Source organism: Malaya genurostris, chromosome 1, assembly GCF_030247185.1.
Source record: "Malaya genurostris strain Urasoe2022 chromosome 1, Malgen_1.1, whole genome shotgun sequence".
NCBI lineage: Eukaryota > Metazoa > Arthropoda > Insecta > Diptera > Culicidae > Malaya > Malaya genurostris.
The window spans coordinates 12,261,586-12,281,221 of record NC_080570.1 but is presented as its reverse complement, the minus strand read 5'-3'; the positions used below and the strand labels follow the sequence as shown (position 1 = coordinate 12,281,221).

Below are 19,636 nucleotides of genomic sequence, written 5' to 3'. Positions count from 1 at the left end.
AAAGATCGTTTTTGAGAGCTTTCATCGCGGATGTTAATAAGATGTGAGGTACCGAATCCCCTGGTTATTAATCATTTCGAAAGGCTAGTTGAGTTTCAATCACAAACGAGATTCATGATGTCACAGCAAATCAAACCTTCAAGATATATTCCTGTCCGTGTCAGCCTCCTAAATGTTCCTGACTCAACGTTATTTTTCGACACATCCATGCAGCGCGAAGTGCGTGGAATCCCGGAACCCCTACGCTCGATGGAAATCCCAAAAATGTTTACAAGTAAGTTCAGGCATATTGACTCTGAGAAAATATTTTACACGGACGGATCACGAATTAAAGAGGCTACTGGGTTTGGTATATTCAACAATAATGTTTCAGCTTCATTTAGGCTTCAAGAACCTGCATCTGTTTATATAGTAGAGTTAGAGTGTAATTGTCACTTTATCTCCAAACCATTATTTTCTCTTCACAGCTAATCTGAGTGCAATTGAAGCCATTCGCTCAAACGCTTCTGGCTAAAATGAACCGTTTTTCTTGGGCAAAATAAAACAGTGTCTGAACGACATATTGAACAATAATTATCAAATCACAATAGGTTGGGTCCCGGCTCGTTGCTCCATTCCAAGCAATGAAAGAGCCGATAGTTTAGCCAAACGTGGTGCTATTGAGAGTGAAATTTATGACAGACCGATTGCTTTCAACGAATTCTATAACGCATCTCTCTAGCTTCTTGGGATAAAGATGATCTGGGTCAGTGGATGCACTCAATTATTCCTAAAATATCGACAAAGACATGGTTCAGGGGACTGGATGTGAGTAGGGATTTCATTCGTGTGATGTCCAGACTCATGTCCAATCACTACACGTTAGATGCATATCTTCTTCGAATTGGACTTTCCGAGACTAATCTCTTGTTGTATTCAACGCAGCAACATAATTTTTTATTCACATCATCGGACATATGATCAGCAATTTATAATAAAAGTAGTATGAGATAACCACATACGAAATCTGTTCAAAAAGTTCCCGGAATTTTTTAATTGCGCGCGTCTGGAGAGTCCGGTGGTCAAATTTTTTTTTATTGTGTTGGTACATATGTCCCTAATGTGTGGTGAAATTTTCAGCTGTATTCATTTTTTACATTCTGTTTTGTAGCGGCTGGTGTAGACGTGTTTTTTTGAGCTCGGCGATTTTTGTTAGTTTAAACAATGGAAGAATTGAAGAATTTGTATTAAATTTTGCGTGAAAAATGAAATAAAGTGTAACCAAGTGTGCGAAATGTTACAGAGAGCCTACGGTGAGTCTGCTATGGAAAAAAAACAAGTGTTTACGAGTGGTATAAGCGTTTCCAAGATGGCCGCGAAGACGTTGAAGACGATGAACGCTCCGGTCGACCCAGCACGTCAATAATCGATGAAAATGTGGGAAAAGTGGAAAAAATGATTATGGATGATCGCCGAATCACTATTGGAGAAGTTGGCATATCAGTAGGCTCATGCCATCATATTTTTTCAAATGTTTTGGGCATGAATTCAAATGTTTTGGGCAAAATTCGTTCCAAAACTGCCGAATTTTGATCAAAAAAACAAACGCATTACCATCGCTCAGGAGCTGTTAAACGACGTCAACGACGATCCAAATTTACTTGAAAGGGTCATAACTGGTGATGAAACATGGGTGTACGGTTATAATGTCGAAACAAACACACAATCGTCCACGTGGAAGCACCCAACGTCACCAAGACAAAAATCGCCGAGCTCAAAAAAACACGTCTACACCAGCCGCTACAAGACAGAATGTAAACAATGAATACAGCTGAAAATTTCACCATACATTAGGGACATATGTACCAACACAATAAAAAAAAATTTTGACCACCGGACTCTCCAGACGCGCGCAATTAAAAAATTCCGGGAACTTTTTGAACAAACCTCGTATAACTCAAAATTCAAGTTTTTTAAAATTTTTGATATGAACGAGCATAAAAGTGAAATTCAGTGCCAAACAAAAATGCGCGTACCGACACATAGAATTACGGAATATTTTCAGTGATTCATTGTAATGGGCTTACGACATGTTTTTTTTTCGCTAGTAAAACAAACACTAGCTATGTATGTTTATAAATTACTAGCTGAATTACCCGGCGTTGCTCAAAACTGTCTTGGGAAGGTAAGGCCACAAAAAAAATTCCCGAAATTGTCCTGCCCAGTGAAATACTCTGATTGTAGCGAAACACAACTGTGTCGATAAGATAAATTGTACATTAAACACCCCTTTTCTGAGGTACTTGCTACAAACTCCACTTTTTTGAACACCTCTGCAATGAATTTAGAAGGTCGTTGAGAAAATTCGAAAATACCCCTATGACCACCTCTGAATTGCAAAAAGTACCTGTGCCAAGTTTGGTGATAATTTACTCAACTGTTATGGAGCTTTGCCGACTTCCACCGTTTTTATTAGCGACACTTGCTATCCTGTCCTGTCGAAAAATGTCGATTTTCGCGAAATTTGTAACATTTTGCCTTGATTTCCCCCTTCTAGCAAGCACTTACTGCAGACCACCACCCCCCTTTCCTTTAAATATCCTCATAGAAACCTATAAACAGCTATAATAACTTGTGCCAAGTTTGGTGTGGTAATCTTTTGAGTTGTTTAGGAGTTACGGTCGATCATATAAACAATTTGAAATTTGGACCCCCCTCTTGGATGAGACCCTTGCTTTAAGCACCCCCCTTAGGATCATCTTGCTCTTAGGATCATTTAAAGTGCAAACAATATCTATCCATTTCACATTAAACTTCCAATTTAAATGACCCTTAAGAACATATTTGATTTTTTCGAAAAGTATCGATTCTCTTCAAATTAGATAAATTTCGTCATTGCCCTCCCCCACATGTTGAAGGCACTTACTACACACTGTCTCCCCTGAAAACGTTTTAATGAACATCTTTGAGCAAGAAGTATTAGTGCCAAGTTGGATAGCAATCCGTTCAGTAGTTCCGAAGTTATGCCATTAGAAACATTCAAACCCACTCTTTAGAGGTACGTACTACATCCACCCTACACGAATACCCTTATAATCATATCTAAGGTGTGCAAAAGGAACCTGTGGTCTTCGAAACGTATCGATTCTTGTCAAATTAGATAAAATCCCGGTAAATACCTTTATGGTCATCTCTGAAGAACAGGAAGTACCTGTACTAAGTTGGATAGTTATGCGGTCAGTAGTTTCGGAGCTATACCGTTACAAACTTTACACCCCCCTTTTTAGAGGCACTTACTACTCCCCACGAATACCCATAATAATCATATATAAGTTGTGCAAAATGTATCTATAGCCATCAAAAAGTATAGATTCTGGTCAAATAAGATCAATTTTGTTATTACCCTCCTGTTAAGGACACTTGCTACGGTCTCTCCCCCATAAAAAAACCCCTTATGACCATCTCTTAAAAGCAAGCAGTACCTGTGTCACGTTTTATAGCAATCCGTTCAGTAGATTCGGAGTTATGTCGTTACATACACTACACCCCCCTTTTAGAGGCCCTTACTACATCCATCCCCCACAAATACCCTTATAATGATGTCTAAGTTGTGTATAAAGTATATATGGTCTACAAAAAGTATCGATTCACGTCAAATAATAAAAGTTTTGTTTTGACCCACCCCCCCGTTAATGCCACTTGCTACGCTCCCTCTCCTATAAAAATATCCTTATGACCATCTCTGAAATGCAAGAAGTACCTGTGCCAAGTTTGGTGGCAATCCACTCAGTAGTTCCGGAGTTATGGCGTTACATACACTACACCCCCCCCCCCCCCCCTTTTGTAGGCCCTCACTACATCCATCCTCCACTAATACCCTTATAATCATATTGCAGTTGTGTATAAAGTATCCATGGTCTTCAAAAAGTATCGATTCTCCTCAAATATTAAGAGAAGTACCTGTGCCAAAAAGTATAGATGAATATTTTTATTTAAAGGGGGGAGGGTCTTAAGGTCTAAACAGTTTCGGAAAATAGTTTTTTTTTACATTTTCTTGTAGTTTAACATTTCAAAAATATCGATTGACGATTCCGTGTAAGTTACCAAAAATAATTGTTTGTACACTTTTCGAGAAAAAAATTAAACGGCTTTTTCTGAAAACCAATTTTTCGAAGTTCGTGAACACGATAAGGCAAAATCTACTGAACCGATTCTTTTCCAACTTGGAACATACTTTCTTGGTATAAAATGTCTCCCCCCTACGCTTTTGATTTTTTTCCATTTTCATATTAAATATGCCACTAACTGTTAGAAAATCAAAATAATAACTTGAGAACGACGGACTGGAGGGGAGAAATAATTCGTACTTTAAGTAAATTTAAGAACCTTTTTGATTTCAGATAATTCTACGCCGAGTTATCTTGTTCACCGCGCAACGTGATTCTCAAAAATGTTATCTGTTACCCTGTTACTCTGTAACCGCATTATTTTTCAATATAAATATACGGAAATCTAACTATTCTCTAAATGATGCTTTATAATGTAAAAAAAGTTTGAATAGATTTGCTTAAGCTGTTTTTCTGTAAAAAATTACAAAAAAAGTGTTTTTTGATTTAACATTTGTTCATGACGGTGATTTTAGTCATTCAATTTATAACCCAACGTTTATAACGTCGTTTTTTTCCACTACTTATATAAAGAGAAATTGTCAACTGCTCATCAACTGATTATTGGAAGAATTCACCGAAAATTTCAAAATACATACACATAGGCCGACTGAGAAGTGAAAGAGCTCAGGGCAGCAGATGACACAAGGATTAGTACTGAGGACACACACACAATCAGTTTAATACATTCTGACAACCAACTAACGGGAAAAACCCGCATACGCATGGCTGCCAGATGGCTGACTAAACGCTGTCAGCTGGAAAAATATGGCTGGCAGATTTTCTGGTGACCGACTGCCTCATCGCTGCCAGATATACAACTCAAACGATACAACTGTATCCACCAGGATTTTTCCACATTGAAATCTTTGACATTTTCAGCGAAGGTGAGAAGATGAAAACGCTCGGCTAACTTAGATACAGGCGACTTTGTTTTGTCAAATTTTATTTGACAACCGTCACTGAATCAATTTGGTAGCCGTCTGGTGGCCATGGCTGCCCAGGTAGCCAAAACGCTATGCGGGAAACATCGTCCTTCGCATAGCCTACCAGGATTCCTCGATTCTAAACTTGATTTTGAACTAATAAGATCAATTCCAAACCCAATATGGATTCTAGATAACTCTAATAAAAAATGTTTTCATAGCAATAATTTTTTTATTGTCACGTCGATAATATGCCAAATTACTGCGGCTCGGTAACAACATCAACAGGCATAATCCACGTATTCGACAGCATATTGCATGTATAGACGATGCCATCTAATGGCGAACTCATTCCACCATGCCATATCTGATTGGACAACATTTTTCAACGAGACAACATCCTCCAACTCGTCCCGTAGTAGAACCTGGTGAGCATTCCACAGATTATGAAAATAGTCCAACTCATCCTGCAACTCAAACAGTGTATCGTCAGCATCGAAAACAAACCGATTCCGTCCGAGTGTTCGGATCGTTTGAAACGTGGCTCTGCTATTTTCCAGCTGTGCGAATCCTACCAACGGCTGGAAGCGGTTCTGCAAGTCTTGATCCAAAAATTGCACCATATATCTCGCGAAATTCGATACATCCAACGAACCGGAATATACGAGAATATCGAAGTATTCCTTCACGTCTTCAAAGCAATCGTCATTGAACTTCTCGTGGTTCTCGATAGCTTGCCAGGTTTCATTTGTGATGATCCGCATCTCCACCGTCAGGTTGGCGATCTCGGTTAGGATGAAGTTTATAACCTCTCCCCGTAGCTTCGTGTTTTCTGCGCGGAAATCTGGAATCTGCGGTTCAACTGACTGACTGTGCTCGGCGAACCGCTCCTGGAAGTCTACGAATGCCGGATTCCCGCAGGATCCGCTGACTAGGGTTAGGAGCAAAAGTAATGACAACATCGCAAAGACACGCCTACGATCGAACTGAAGTAAGGTTATATCCGGGCAAGTTCCAGATAGCTGCTATCAATCTTTACTAGCCTGATGTAAATCTTTTACTACCGTTTGGTGTTAGCTATCAAAAATCACTATCGCTACTGCTTGTGGAAATCCATCAAGCGAGTTGCAATCCTATCAGTACAAGGCCATTCAATTGGTTGTAATTTGAGGGTTATGATGCAATTTAAAATCACCACTAGGTCTCGGAGTTTTCAGAGTATGTGTGATCTTCTTATGACGGTATGTTTAAACTCTCGTCTTGAAAGGATTTTTTGTATCAACAGGTGCATAGCGATAAGCACGCACTTCATGGCTAGAAAGCAGTACATACAAAGAGACGGCCGAAGGCTACTATAATCGCTGATGACCCGACACCAAAAATACCAGAATTTCGAAAGAGATTCAAGATCAAATTTGAAAATTTTTCAACACTTACCACCTTATGATTCAGTAACCGGAAGTCGGATCCGGATGAAATTCAACCTCGAAGTGATGCGAGGTGTTTTGTTGTGATGCACTTTTACCATAAACAAATATATAGACTAGACACTGGTGATCTTTTTTTGATGCACATCACGGTCCTCCGTAAAACTGGCAACAATGACGTTAAACTGGCACCGCTGCTGAGTTCCTATATTTACAATTCACATGTCAAACTATTTGAACACTATTTCAAATTGCATGTATAAGGTCAGCAAATACCTGGCGATGATGAAAGTGTTTGTATTTATGCTGTTCAATTGGATAATTGTGTTAATCTGCATGGGAGTAGCAAATTCGGCTGTTTAACGACAAGTTTTCCTTCTTCGTTTGGCATTTTGCATTTAGAAAAACTTCGATCTTTTTCATACAACGCATTTGCCACTACGACCAGGTAGTAGCTAGGCCATGATATCCGGATAACTTTCTGAGAGCAGCTCAACTGAACGAGGAAAACCAAGGCTTTTCCTGATGAAGAAGGTATTCTTCAAGTGATCATTCGAACATTACATGTATGATGTGAGAGCGACAACAGTAAATAACATACTATACGGCAAATTTTGATAAACGGAAGTTGATTCAAATTCAGTTTTTTAACATCTACTACATACTATACTGAATCTTAGTTTTTTCGCAAGCTGAAGATTTTCATACAAAGTGCAACAATTTAATTGAAGTGCAGCCATGTTCACAAAAGTATTCTGCGGAGAAATTTGGCAATCGAATAAACTATAATAACCATTGTAGATATTTATATGAATCTTTGGAAAGAGATTGCGAATAACTAAGAGTTAGAAAACAAAAGCTGATATAAATACATTTCACCCCTTTCGATTATTAACATACTATTCTAAACAACAAATCAAAAATGCTGCTTTTGTATACAGATATGCCATGTTCAAGATCGGTCATATTTGATCATTTCGGTATGGTGTGAAATAGACCCAATACATTTTGTTCATCGCATCAATTTTGTATTTTTTTTTATTGGTAATAATATTAATAATAAGACCACTGGAGGCAATATACAAAACATCGGAGCTAGATCGTACTAGAAGCCGCAGCGATGAAGACGAACTGTAATATATATTTTAATTAACAAAAGAAACTAACATTAATATTAATAAAAACTTACTACTGATGAAATTGATTTAAATATTTCCATATTATTAGTCATGTGCAGAGCCGCGGGAAACATCTCCTACGCCTCTGAGGATAAGGCAAATGGACCGTGGCCCGATACATTGGACTTACACTTAGTCACGTTCGTAAATGACCATATCTTCCTGCAACCTGATGTTAGAACACATCATCTTGTCGGTTTGAAAAATTATGTATTTTCATGAAAACACGCAACCCCCATTCATAAATCAGAACTGAGCTAAAAAATTCGCTATGCTGAAAAAAATTGTTTAAATCTAGCTATCAAATCCATCTTAAACAAGTTCTTAACCTACCATTCCAAATTCTTGTTCTGGAAGCAGTTTTTGTTCCAGATAAATAATCATTCTTAACTTATGATTCTCGTCTAAGATATTGGATAGTTCATTCCAACTCGTTAATTCCATTATTTTGGAAAGGTATCTACCGTATTTTTTGTACTTAATAAAAATGTGCCGCAGTTCATTCTCAAAATCAGTGAACGTACTTAAAATGTATTCAAGAGATAAGTGAAGACAATCTCTGAAAAAAATCCTCATTATATTCAAGAAATTGTTTTTAAGAATAACCCAATCACCTTTGCTCGACCCGAATCGTATTTCGCGGTGGGAATTTAGCTACAAAATTTTCCAGCATTGTCACACATTTTTCCATCTCGATTTGTTCATAATCCTTTTCAACGAGTTTTGGAGCATTTTCACATGATGAGCTAGGACCACCAATAAGTTCCTTTGTACTACTTGGGATTACAACGTCATTTTTTTCTGTATTTTGAATTGGCTGGACTGAATCAGATTCTTGATTTAGCCGGGTTCGTTTTATTTTATAATTTGTTCGCCTATATTTTTCCATCTTGCCTGTTTTATTAACCTGTTGCTTGCTTTCAATACCCATCCTGCGGGCTTTTCCATTCTTTTTCAAACTGGTGTTGCGATTTTTCTTGTTGATTTTGTTTTTTATTTTCAAAAGTTGTCCTTTAATTAGAGTGTTTATAAGGCAGTCAGTAAATCTTTCGAAACAAGTGGGGCAAATATACGACTCATAGTCACAGTAATCAACATATTCAGTTAATCTGTTCTTCACTCCTGATCTACTTTCGGTAAAAAAATTGTAGAATTTTTCTTTGAAAGCTATTAATAGAAGGGTACCGATCTCAATTGCTGCATTATTAGGATATTTGAATCCGTTTGCATGAAGATGATGTTTCAATCTACAGAACGAATAACGATTTTGCAGGATCTGCAATACTCCGTGTTTCAGAACCATTCGTTTACGACACCTTCTATGTTTTAGTTTTGTCACTGCATATCCAACAACATATACGAGAGCATTCATCTCGGCTATATTTGGAAATTGAACTTTATCAAAATCTATTGATTGAAAATAACGCAATGAACAATTTTCCGTATCGATTGCCAGTGGATCTTGTTCCGACTCTTTTACGTTATCAACTAAAGTAACAATCTCATCATATTCACAGTTCGTATTTGTAGTAGCATCCAAACATCTAGCAACACTACTGTATTTTAAAGCAGCTGCAAATTGGTAGCAGTTTGGTGTATCATTGAACCCACAACTGCGTCGAATACTTGAAAACTCATTTTCCAACGCATCTTGACAAATGAAATTGGTTCGAATGAAGGGTACCCCATATTTGGTATTCAGAATAGTCCATAGCTCTCGGATCGCTTGTATATTATGTACATATCCACTCAAACATGGAGGATGCCGTTGTATTGATGTTAACGAATCATTCGCTTCCTGTACTGCCTGAAATATCGAATGAATAAATGCCAAACAAAAAATTGTTCACACTATATTACAACAGAAGGATCAAAGCAAGTCGCTGGAACGAACATCATGGTCTTGAAAATGTCCTCCATGTTGTTTAAGAACTCCCAATGATTGCTATTTCCTTTAATTGAGGCTCTCAACGGCTGCAAACATTGTGGTATTATCAAAACATGGAAATCAAGTGCTTCGTGTATGTACTGATTCAGATAGACAGATTCGTTATAGATTTATTTTAGAGATTATGCGTGTAAAAATTTTATGGGGAATCATTGTGTAATATATTTTTATCGACGATGTTTATAAAACTAAATTCAATTTTCTTGCTGTAATTGCGATCAGCTTACAACATGAAGAATTACAAATACTTGCCTTGAGTTTATCTGATTCATTACGTGAATTGAATACGTCAAACAAGTTGTCGAAAATTTCAATAAATTCGGCGGTATCATTTGCTTCAGCTCTCAGATTCTCTAACTGTACATGCAATTTTATAGCGTTTGCGGTTGTTCTGCTCAAAGTACGAGTAGCATTTTTTACACTCATTTTTGAAAACGGTGGCAAGAAAACAGCTTTTCTAGTTAACTTTGGAACCAACCGAGGTACGTTTTGTACATCTAGAGAGAATAGTTCGCGTATATATCGGAAAGAAGCAATCTTATTCTTATAAAGAACGTTTTTGGAGAATAGATTATTTCGCATTGATTTAATCAAATGCGGACTGTCGTAAAATAGCACTACTGGATTTCCATCAACAAAAAACATTGGGTTTTTTGTATTCACCCCTAACACCTCTGCCGTTTGAATATTGGTTGCGTGTTGGTCCATTATAACTGTGATTGGAATGAAACCTGCAGTTGATAGATGTTTTACAGCTTCAACGATTACTCTAGCTTGACAACTACTGCCAAGTGTTGAATTAGCTAGAAAATAACCAAAAACCTGGAATATTTTAAAAACACACTTTGAATTATATTTTCGGAGTTATTAACAAACTCACCTGCTTGTATTTTGAGCATACCCCTCTAGCCATAATAGTGATGGCTTCATTTGCCAAATTAAAGATGTTGTTGTTTTCGAATGTTTTTACCTCTCCGTCATCAGGCAGACCATGGAATCGATCTGTCTTTGCATGATATTCTAGAGTAGGTTTTACTGACATACCATCGATTAGAATAGAAACTATTCTGTCAACCGTACTCATAGATTTCGCAGACACAGCCATTCGTCTTAAAATTTGTTCATTAAATCCTGGTGTTAGCCCAATATTCTGTTGCCACCTTGACACTGTTCGAGGATTTGGTAGACAAATGACTTCCGCCAGCCGTAATGATTTATATCCTGTTGCAGATCTTATCTTTTGTCGTGTTGCTAGGGGTTTGATATGATGGTAACGCCTAGCATATTTGTTCTTCATTGAGTTTTCGATTGATTCCAATAAAATAGGATTTTGTTGTACATATCTCAACACATTCATTTCATATTTCGTAAACTTCTGTTTCGCCTTCAATTGTGTCCGTAGCTCATGAATTTTATGATTTTTAGAAACCAGCGAATTTTTTCGTCTTTTACACAAAAGGCGAAGGCTTCTAAGCTGTTTCTTTTCGCATCTCAATGCTGTTTGAAGTCTAGAAACTTTAATTTTTTCTTCTTCATATAAGTGATGCAGCGAAAAGTTCGTCGTATCTGAATCTGTAAAAGTTCATGTTTTGAAGTAAATAGCAGAAAATAGATTCAAACGTGATTGGAAAATTTTACTGATTGCATTCAAACGTGATTGGAACGTTTCACTGATTGCACAGACGCAAATCTTAAATTCCAATCAAAATGTGCTATTATTAACATAACACTCGTCCAATCATAATCCAACAAAGGGTGTAGCTGGGTTTGCATATAAAAGCTGTCCCAAACATAAATTAAATTAATATAAACTATAAAAATGTTCAAACTTTTCGAGTTGTTTTTATTCGTACTTACAATTTTGGTACCACTCTAGATTGTACATTAATAATAAATCATTTATGAGTACATTACGCTGTATTATTCTCACATTTAAAAAAAAGTGGATCAGTATTATATCAGACTTTCAAAATATTAAATCAATCGAAAAACCATGCGTCTCCATCAAATTATCATAAGATGGAGACGCATGGTATTTAATTAGGAAATCATACACATCATCATACATACTCGCCTTCAAAACTAAATACGATGCGTTTCCATCTACAACTTAAGTTCAGGTCTTGGGTATTGAAGTAATTAATAATAATGAAAGAAATTCATTCCTGATGTTATTTACACTCATTTTTTTTTCATTTTACATTTATTGTATTCAAATCAAATAAATCAACCAATACATTGTAGTCAACACTGTATCTCACATTTTTGCTATATTTAGTGAAAGCTCTGAAAAACATTAAAAATATAGTTCTTTTGCAGAAAAAAGTATTCTCAGATATCTAGCGCAAAATCAAGAAAAATTAGAAGCCAAGCGAAATCCAAATAAACTGTTCGTCGACGTTCTGTATCCCATGCTATGAATAGCCAAGTGGCCTGAAATTGCTCAACAAGACAATTAAACTCAAACGGCTTAAGCCATTGAAGACGCACATTGAAATATGAGGGAGGAAATTATATGGTCTGGTGCAGTTTTTCATGAGGTGGTGTAGGAAGCCTCGTGAAAATCGACGGGAAAATTATGACAGTTTCTAACTTCAACTTTTTGCGGGATAATGTGAAGGTTTCGTTGATCCAGGCGAGACTATAATATAAATTCGGCTTTCAGCAGAACAGCGAGAATTTTGGATCGATTTTAAAAAGAACAGGCTTTACTAATGAAGACTAGTAGCTACTAACAGTTCTAAGAAATAATATGAAACCAGATAGAAATCTAACATTTCTAACTAGAGCCTTGTTCGAAAGATCGCTCAACCAGCGGGTGATAGATTAATGTCATAAGTGTAGAAGATTATGTGATGTATTTGGACTAAAATCAATCCGTTGTTAACATTCGTTAACATTACTCACGTTACAGAATGGCTATTGACGGGTAGACATGAAAAATATTTCCCCAAAGAGAGTATTGCAACATGACTGCATTTTTTCGTCCTTCGGTACACATGTTCATAAACTAATTTTGTTCGACCCGCTTTGATTCTCTTTAAATTCTGGTCGGAGTACGTACGTATATGTACGATGCATGATTGCATGATTCTTTTTCGTTGTTTCAATCTCCAAGGCAAGCACAAGAGATGCATAAACCACTAGTATTAAATACTCTGCGTTTCCTTTTAAGAAAACTTCAGTGAAGACGCGAGGTTGTTTGTTAATTTTTGTCTTTATAGTATCCTAATCTCCAAGGCACAATGTGTTTATGAATCCTCCATTATTTCAGACGGATGGTAACTCAAATAAAAACTATAATTTAGAAAGTTCATGCCGAATCATACCTGTTTGGAAGTCTGAAAAATGCGACTGATTAATCATATTCCAGAATCGAATTAAAAAATAAATGGTATGTAATGCTTTGACGGACTCAGTAAAATTGTTTTGAAACTTGAACTAAATCGTTACATACCAGTCACCTTGTTAGATCCAAACTCGGTAGGGATAGCGTCTGGTTTCAAGCTACATTGGATTGAATACATTAATAATTAATTCAAATAATAATAATACTATTACCCTTTTGCAGTATTCGATTGATCATTGAAAAATGAAGGCATAATGCCTCGAACATATCCGCCGATGCTTCATGTTTGAGTTTTTTCCTTCCGCTTCGTCGAATCCACAAAATCGAATCCATTCTTCAAGACTAGGAAAAAGCGCATTTTAAATATTATTCAAATACTAAAGAATACAAGAATATAAAAAAAATAAAGTATATTACCGTTCGGTTTCCTTTGGGAATTGGAACAAAGAAACAGTCGGAGATTTTCTTCGACAGTTTTTCAGCACGCAAAGCTTCCCCATCTTTCAAAACAAACAATTTGTTACCATTAGCGACAACGATAACATTTGTTTATTTTCACTCACGGCATACTCCCAATCGAAATGATGTCAATGCAATCATTCTTGCGCGCCACCAAGTGGTGAGTGCAGTCATTTTATAAGGTACCGAAAGAACTCTACAATGAATCGAAATTATTTCAGTTTTTCTTCGGCAGTCTCATGTCTTATTATTTGTCTTTGCTTTTACCACATCGCGTTCACTCTGACAGGTTTGCTTTGATCAAGTGTAACTAGATCGAACGCGCGTCTTGACGCATTTCGCTTGCACTCTGACGGCAACCTAAGATCTTTCATTTGAACTTAACTCTCCTCATCAATACTCTCCGTAGCACACTGGGCCGCCACCAAAAATCTTTCACCCTATAAAGTATATGACCTCACAATCATTGTTGGTGATTGACGATAATTCGGCAGAAAGCGACTCGATATTTTTCTACATTGTATACAACATCGTCAATCTGGCAGATGATGCTACAAGAACTCGTTGCCACTCAATGCATGTACCGTGAGAGAATGTTTCTACATTTCTTCGCTCCACTTCATGCTCTGAGTGTTTCACGGCCCTTACCAAAATAGATACAGTTTTGCAATGATCGGCGCTGTGTTTGGAATTTCCCAAGAGAGAATCACAAGTTGACAGCTATCGCATAAAATCGAATCGATGATTCGACTTGATGATGCTTATACTAGGTTACAATATTTCAAAACCCTTGTGTGGAGCATTCACAGACATTTTCACAGACACAACTTATACAAAGGTTATTTGCACATAGTTAGAATAAACGGCAATAGTAAAATGATTCTATCGCAATTATCCACTGCCCGTACAGAATCGGATCGCAAAACGAGAATAAGCGACCGTTTGTTGCTTCAGAGCGAATCCCCACAACATCGTGCTAACCCGTGATGCTCAGACGGATCATCGAGAGGAATTCACTCTTGCACTGGTGTCCATTCATTGTTAAATGAACCATGCCGGCTTTTTGTTGCTGAGATGATATCCGTCTCTCTGTGATGGTACGGTTTGAATCGTGTGAAGAGTTGCTAGAGATCGTTGATAGGGATTGGTGTTTCGGATAGTGAGTATGTACGGGAATCATTAGTTCGCGCAGTTGAAGAACTGCCAGAAGTGCCGGTTCAAAACAATCCCACGGAATTTAGAAACTATACTGCATCCAATGATTTAGTATCATTAGGTGAAGTTCTAAAATATTTTCGTCAAGGTATAAATTTATAGAATTGCCTGATAAATCATTTCAGAGCAAATAGCCGATTTGTCATCAAGCCGTTTCGTGCACCCGGAAGAGCCACTGTTGACTGTTCTCTGGGTGAGGTTATCTTCCTACCCGAACACGATGAGTTAGTCGACAAAATCGAAAGTGTAGAATTTGTTGGTTTGTATTTTTTTGAATAAGGGAGCCATTGGACTGAAGCCGACAGGTCATGGCATCGACATTCTTGGATTATCATGACATACTTTTCGTGGATCTCCTTGAAGAAGGAAATACCATCAACAACGAATATTGTCACACGTGTTTCATCAACGTCTACTTGACTTTTCTCATAATAATTGATAATCATGATAATTATCATAGATTTAGAACTAAAATTACAAATTTTCAACAAGACAAACTATGTCAGATGATTTTTTGAAAACAAGTAAATAAATTAAAGTCAGATCGTTAAAAGCTGAAATAATTCACAAAGTGCTCACAAGTTCCTATCTCGTGTGTCTCTGAGATGACAGTTGGTCAACAGAACAGCGTCTACTAAAATTTGGTCTTACATTCCGTTCGACCAAGAAGAACGATTATATTATGCTTCCCCGTTCTGCAGTCTTTTTCAGAAAACTATCAACGAAATAGTGTTCAAGTGAAACAAAATAAATGAAACATGTTCCCATCATCTAATCTTAAAGATCCTTAACAGGCAGATATATTCCCGCATCATAAGCAGATCTCAAGTGTATAAAGCTATAAATAATGCTTAACATTAAATTACGATTCAATTTTCAACATCGGTTGCGCATTTACATGCTCTTGTTCTTCCTCCAGCTTTTCCACTTTTTAATGAAAACGGTCGATAAGCTACCTGTCAAATTTCGTTTAGAAAGAGATTTCCGATAAATCCAGAAATAAAAAAAAAATCCTTTTAGTCTTATCCACGGATCGTCTTCTAATTTCAATTCAGTATTCGATTGAATTGGATCTGGAGTTCTTTTTCATAGAAAATTTTGACAGTTAGTATATAGGTTATTTCTTTCTTACATAAACTACGTGTAAAACGCAGTACGTCATGTTTTGTGTGTTGATACGGCAACCAAAATATAAACAACAAAAAAAGCGAAAGACATACAGAAAAAAACACGCTTTGTAAAATCCGTAATTAATTGTTTGACACTCCATCTTCTGGCTTCAAACAAACTGTTGAAATTAAATAATAACTAAATCTTAGTCCTTCTCGCATCGACGGCGTCATTCATCAAGCGCAAGCGGCGGTGATGCTAACGTCCGGTTAGTTAGTTAGTTAGAGACGATCTAGACAAGATTTTAATCGCCTCTCCCCTGGTTAGGAAACGATTCGGTTCGCTACATATGGGTTTTGCTGTGACGCCTAATTTGGTTTGCTGCTGCCGGTCCGTGACTTTCCGAAACGAGGAAGCATGCCTCGCGGGTGACAAATAATTAAGATTCTGATTGCGTGAGAAATATGATAATGCTTGGTTTCCACTGTCTTGCCACGGTGTTCGTTTGGCATGGGTAGCTTTAATATAAATTTTAGATGATTTCAGAACAAACTGACGTTTTTTGTTACGATTTTTGTCATCACTGTTTTGATTTTTAATGTCAATCGTTAAGGGATTTAGACTAAAAACCACCAATAAAGTTAACCTTGTACAACAACATACGTTTGATAGGTATCCAGCATTGATACAAAACTGCAAAATAAAAACATTTTATCTAATCCGTTTTCAGTGATAAAGAGATAGTTATCATTGTGCGAACATTTCCAATAACTGATATGGGATTTTTAACTGGGGATAGGTGAACCAAAGATTAACTCAAGATTATAATCAGTGCTGTAAAACTTCATTCAATTCAATTGAAACTTAATGTGGAACACATTGACGATCTCTCTAATGCAGTAAACTTCACTCTCTGACACACACAATGTTTGCTGACGGCCCGAACGGGCAGCATTTCTCTTCAATCGAGGCTTAGTTTAACCACCGTCAGTTGATCTCTTGAAGTAACAAAATATCTCTTTCAATAGTGTGAGAGCGGCCTTCAAATGAGGTTCATGTAAACATTCGAATTGGTTCAATATAATAGATGAAAGACTAATCAGATAGCTGAAATATCAATCACAGAATACACATAAATTAATTGTTTCCTCCTTAAGTTTTCATTTTTTACACTTTTATAATTCTATTCGATCGAAATTGCTTACTACCAAGAGCGAAGACTATGAAGCAGCTAGACTACTTGGCACTTGAAACTGAGCAAGCAAAACTTCGAATGACTAGGTACGATTATTCAACTGACGATGAATGCTGGGAGCTTCACTTGGAATTGGCAGCATAAGTCAAATGAATTAGAAGGGATATGCTGACGGTCAGTGGCCATAAATTTCATTTTCATCTTATATTATTCGATTGAAAATGAAATTTTACCGCACTGATTATAATCCACTGACATTACAATGTTGGATGAGTAATCGTGAACCAGTAGGCTCGGTAATAGTGTAATTCTATTGACTTTTTGTTAATAAGCGTCGATAAGTTCGGGCAAAATGCCATGGAAACAATACAAGCTAGAATCAATGCTTCTCTGAAAAATGACGAAAAAGTGCCTGTTAAAAACGTGTTCCACAGTGAAAAGAACTAAAATTATTGTCCTGTATGCGTTTCCAGCATCAAGGAGCGATATATGTATGAATCTGTTTAGTGTGAGGTGACTTGCAATTTTTAAATTACAACAAGTACAGAAAAAAGTACAAGATCAAGTATAGGTACAGAAAGATTATACGGTGCAAGAACAAGTACAGAACTAACAAGAACAAATACAGAGAGTAGTTGAACAGGTACTGAAAAATTAAGAACAAGTGCAGAAAGTACAGAATCAGGAACAGAGAGTGGAGGAACATGTGTATAAAGCACGAAAAAGTGCCTGTTAAAAACGTGTTCCACAGTGAAAAGAACTAAAATTATTGTCCTGTATGCGTTTCCAGCATCAAGGAGCGATATATGTATGAATCTGTTTAGTGTGAGGTGACTTGCAATTTTTAAATTACAACAAGTACAGAAAAAAGTACAAGATCAAGTATAGGTACAGAAAGATTATACGGTGCAAGAACAAGTACAGAACTAACAAGAACAAATACAGAGAGTAGTTGAACAGGTACTGAAAAATTAAGAACAAGTGCAGAAAGTACAGAATCAGGAACAGAGAGTGGAGGAACATGTGTATAAAGCACAGGAACAGGAACAAGAACATGTACAGAAATAACAGGAACATAAACAGAGAGTATAGGAACAGGAACAGAGAGTACAACGTCAAGTACAAAAAGTACAGGAACAGAAACAGAAAATACAGGATGAAGAAGGGAAAGTACGGAAACAGAAACAGAAAGTACGGGAACAGGAATATAGAGTACAGGAACTAGTGCAGCAGATCCAGGAACTAGTCCAGAAAGAACAGGAACATATATTTATTTGGGAGCAGGCAAAAGTCCGTTTTAGATAATATTTGGCACTCGCTCTCTCTCTACAGTAGGCATAAAACCTCCTCATTATATGTATCAACATATTACAATGATCCAACAGATACATTTAGACTTAACATTACACAATTAAAACTAAATCTATAACTCTATAACTAGTTGATGATACCAAGCATAACAGAGCAGTAATAGTGATCTTGCATGAAACTAACTAACTAAGTGTGAGTTAGTTTCCAATGAAGATGATGAAGAGACGGAGTGGGGGTTGAGCAAAACTAAAACATTAACGGTCACAGAAAAATCATAATCCTATAAAACAATCGTTTAACCATATTTCGAGATAAATGAACACAATGAAAGTCGAAGACATTGGAACAGTTGTGGAATGTTCGGCACAATACTGGAGAACGGTTCATTATAACCATAATTTGTTTTTTTCAATAGGTAATCTAAGAAAGGGTTGGGAACGTAGATTACGTCGGTGAATGTCGAAATTAATCAACTGCAGAAGCTCGGGACAATCGATACGTGATTGAAATACATCAGCAACGGAAGTTTTGATCCGCGTCATGTCGATTTTATAATAAGGTGACCAGATAACAGCTGAATAGTCAAGCGTCGAGCGGACTAGAGCACAATATTCACGATAGTGCAGAAAGTACAGGAACAAGATAAGTTTTTTTCCACTCATTCAAATGATACCCACTTGATATTTTGCATTTATTTTTTTATGTTGCCGCTTCGCGTGTCTGCAAACCATCGACTTTATATCCTTTTACCGAGAATGAGAAAACGGAAAGTGTTTATCATAATTCATTATAATTTTTTGTATAAAAATTGATTAAAAGTATTGTTTTATTTAAATATGAGAAATGTGTGCTCATGCATCGGAACTACCTGGCTATTTTCGCCCATTTATGGCGCTCTGGCCTTGACTTCTGAACAGTATCGAATATGAGTCTAAATTTAACCTCATTCCATTTCCAATCGATTCTGACCAACGAATAATGGTCTTCCGTTGCAGAAGGAAAACAGTTTACTATGATGAACATTCTCATATCACGGCCGCCGTTCATTGATTGACGGATTATCGAATCATTGTCCAATTCATACGAAAATTCAATTTTCATTATTTCCGCCTGATTGCTCCAGCTTATTTTCATGACCAACACACAAGGTTAAACCTCATCAATCCCCCGTTCACGTCCGGTGTATATTTGCTACCAGTGGCATCCTTCCCGTGATAACCAACAGCAGAACCCGGATGCGCCTTTACTTCAATTCAATATCCTACTGCCTCGATTTGACCTGAATAAACATTTCGTTTCTGTATGTACCTACTATTCCGGTACGATACGAATCGATATGAAAATATTGCTTCATTTCTCGGTTGACTGCGTGA

The 19,636-nt window shown here is 36.9% G+C and overlaps 2 protein-coding genes across 2 annotated transcripts in view; one reads left to right on the top strand and one right to left on the bottom strand.

Annotated features, from left to right (window-relative positions):
- The window catches only part of LOC131432641 (uncharacterized), a 57,104-nt gene that overhangs the window by 31,926 nt on the left and 5,542 nt on the right, over positions 1-19,636 (top strand). The window lies entirely within an intron of this gene.
- On the bottom strand, positions 7,881-9,095 carry LOC131432658 (uncharacterized). Its single transcript, XM_058599066.1, has 2 exons — positions 8,291-9,095; positions 7,881-8,235 (listed from the first exon to the last, which is right to left on the bottom strand). The coding sequence occupies exons 1-2, from the start codon at positions 9,046-9,048 to the stop codon at positions 8,001-8,003; spliced, it is 993 nt and encodes a 330-aa protein (XP_058455049.1). The 5' UTR covers positions 9,049-9,095; the 3' UTR covers positions 7,881-8,000.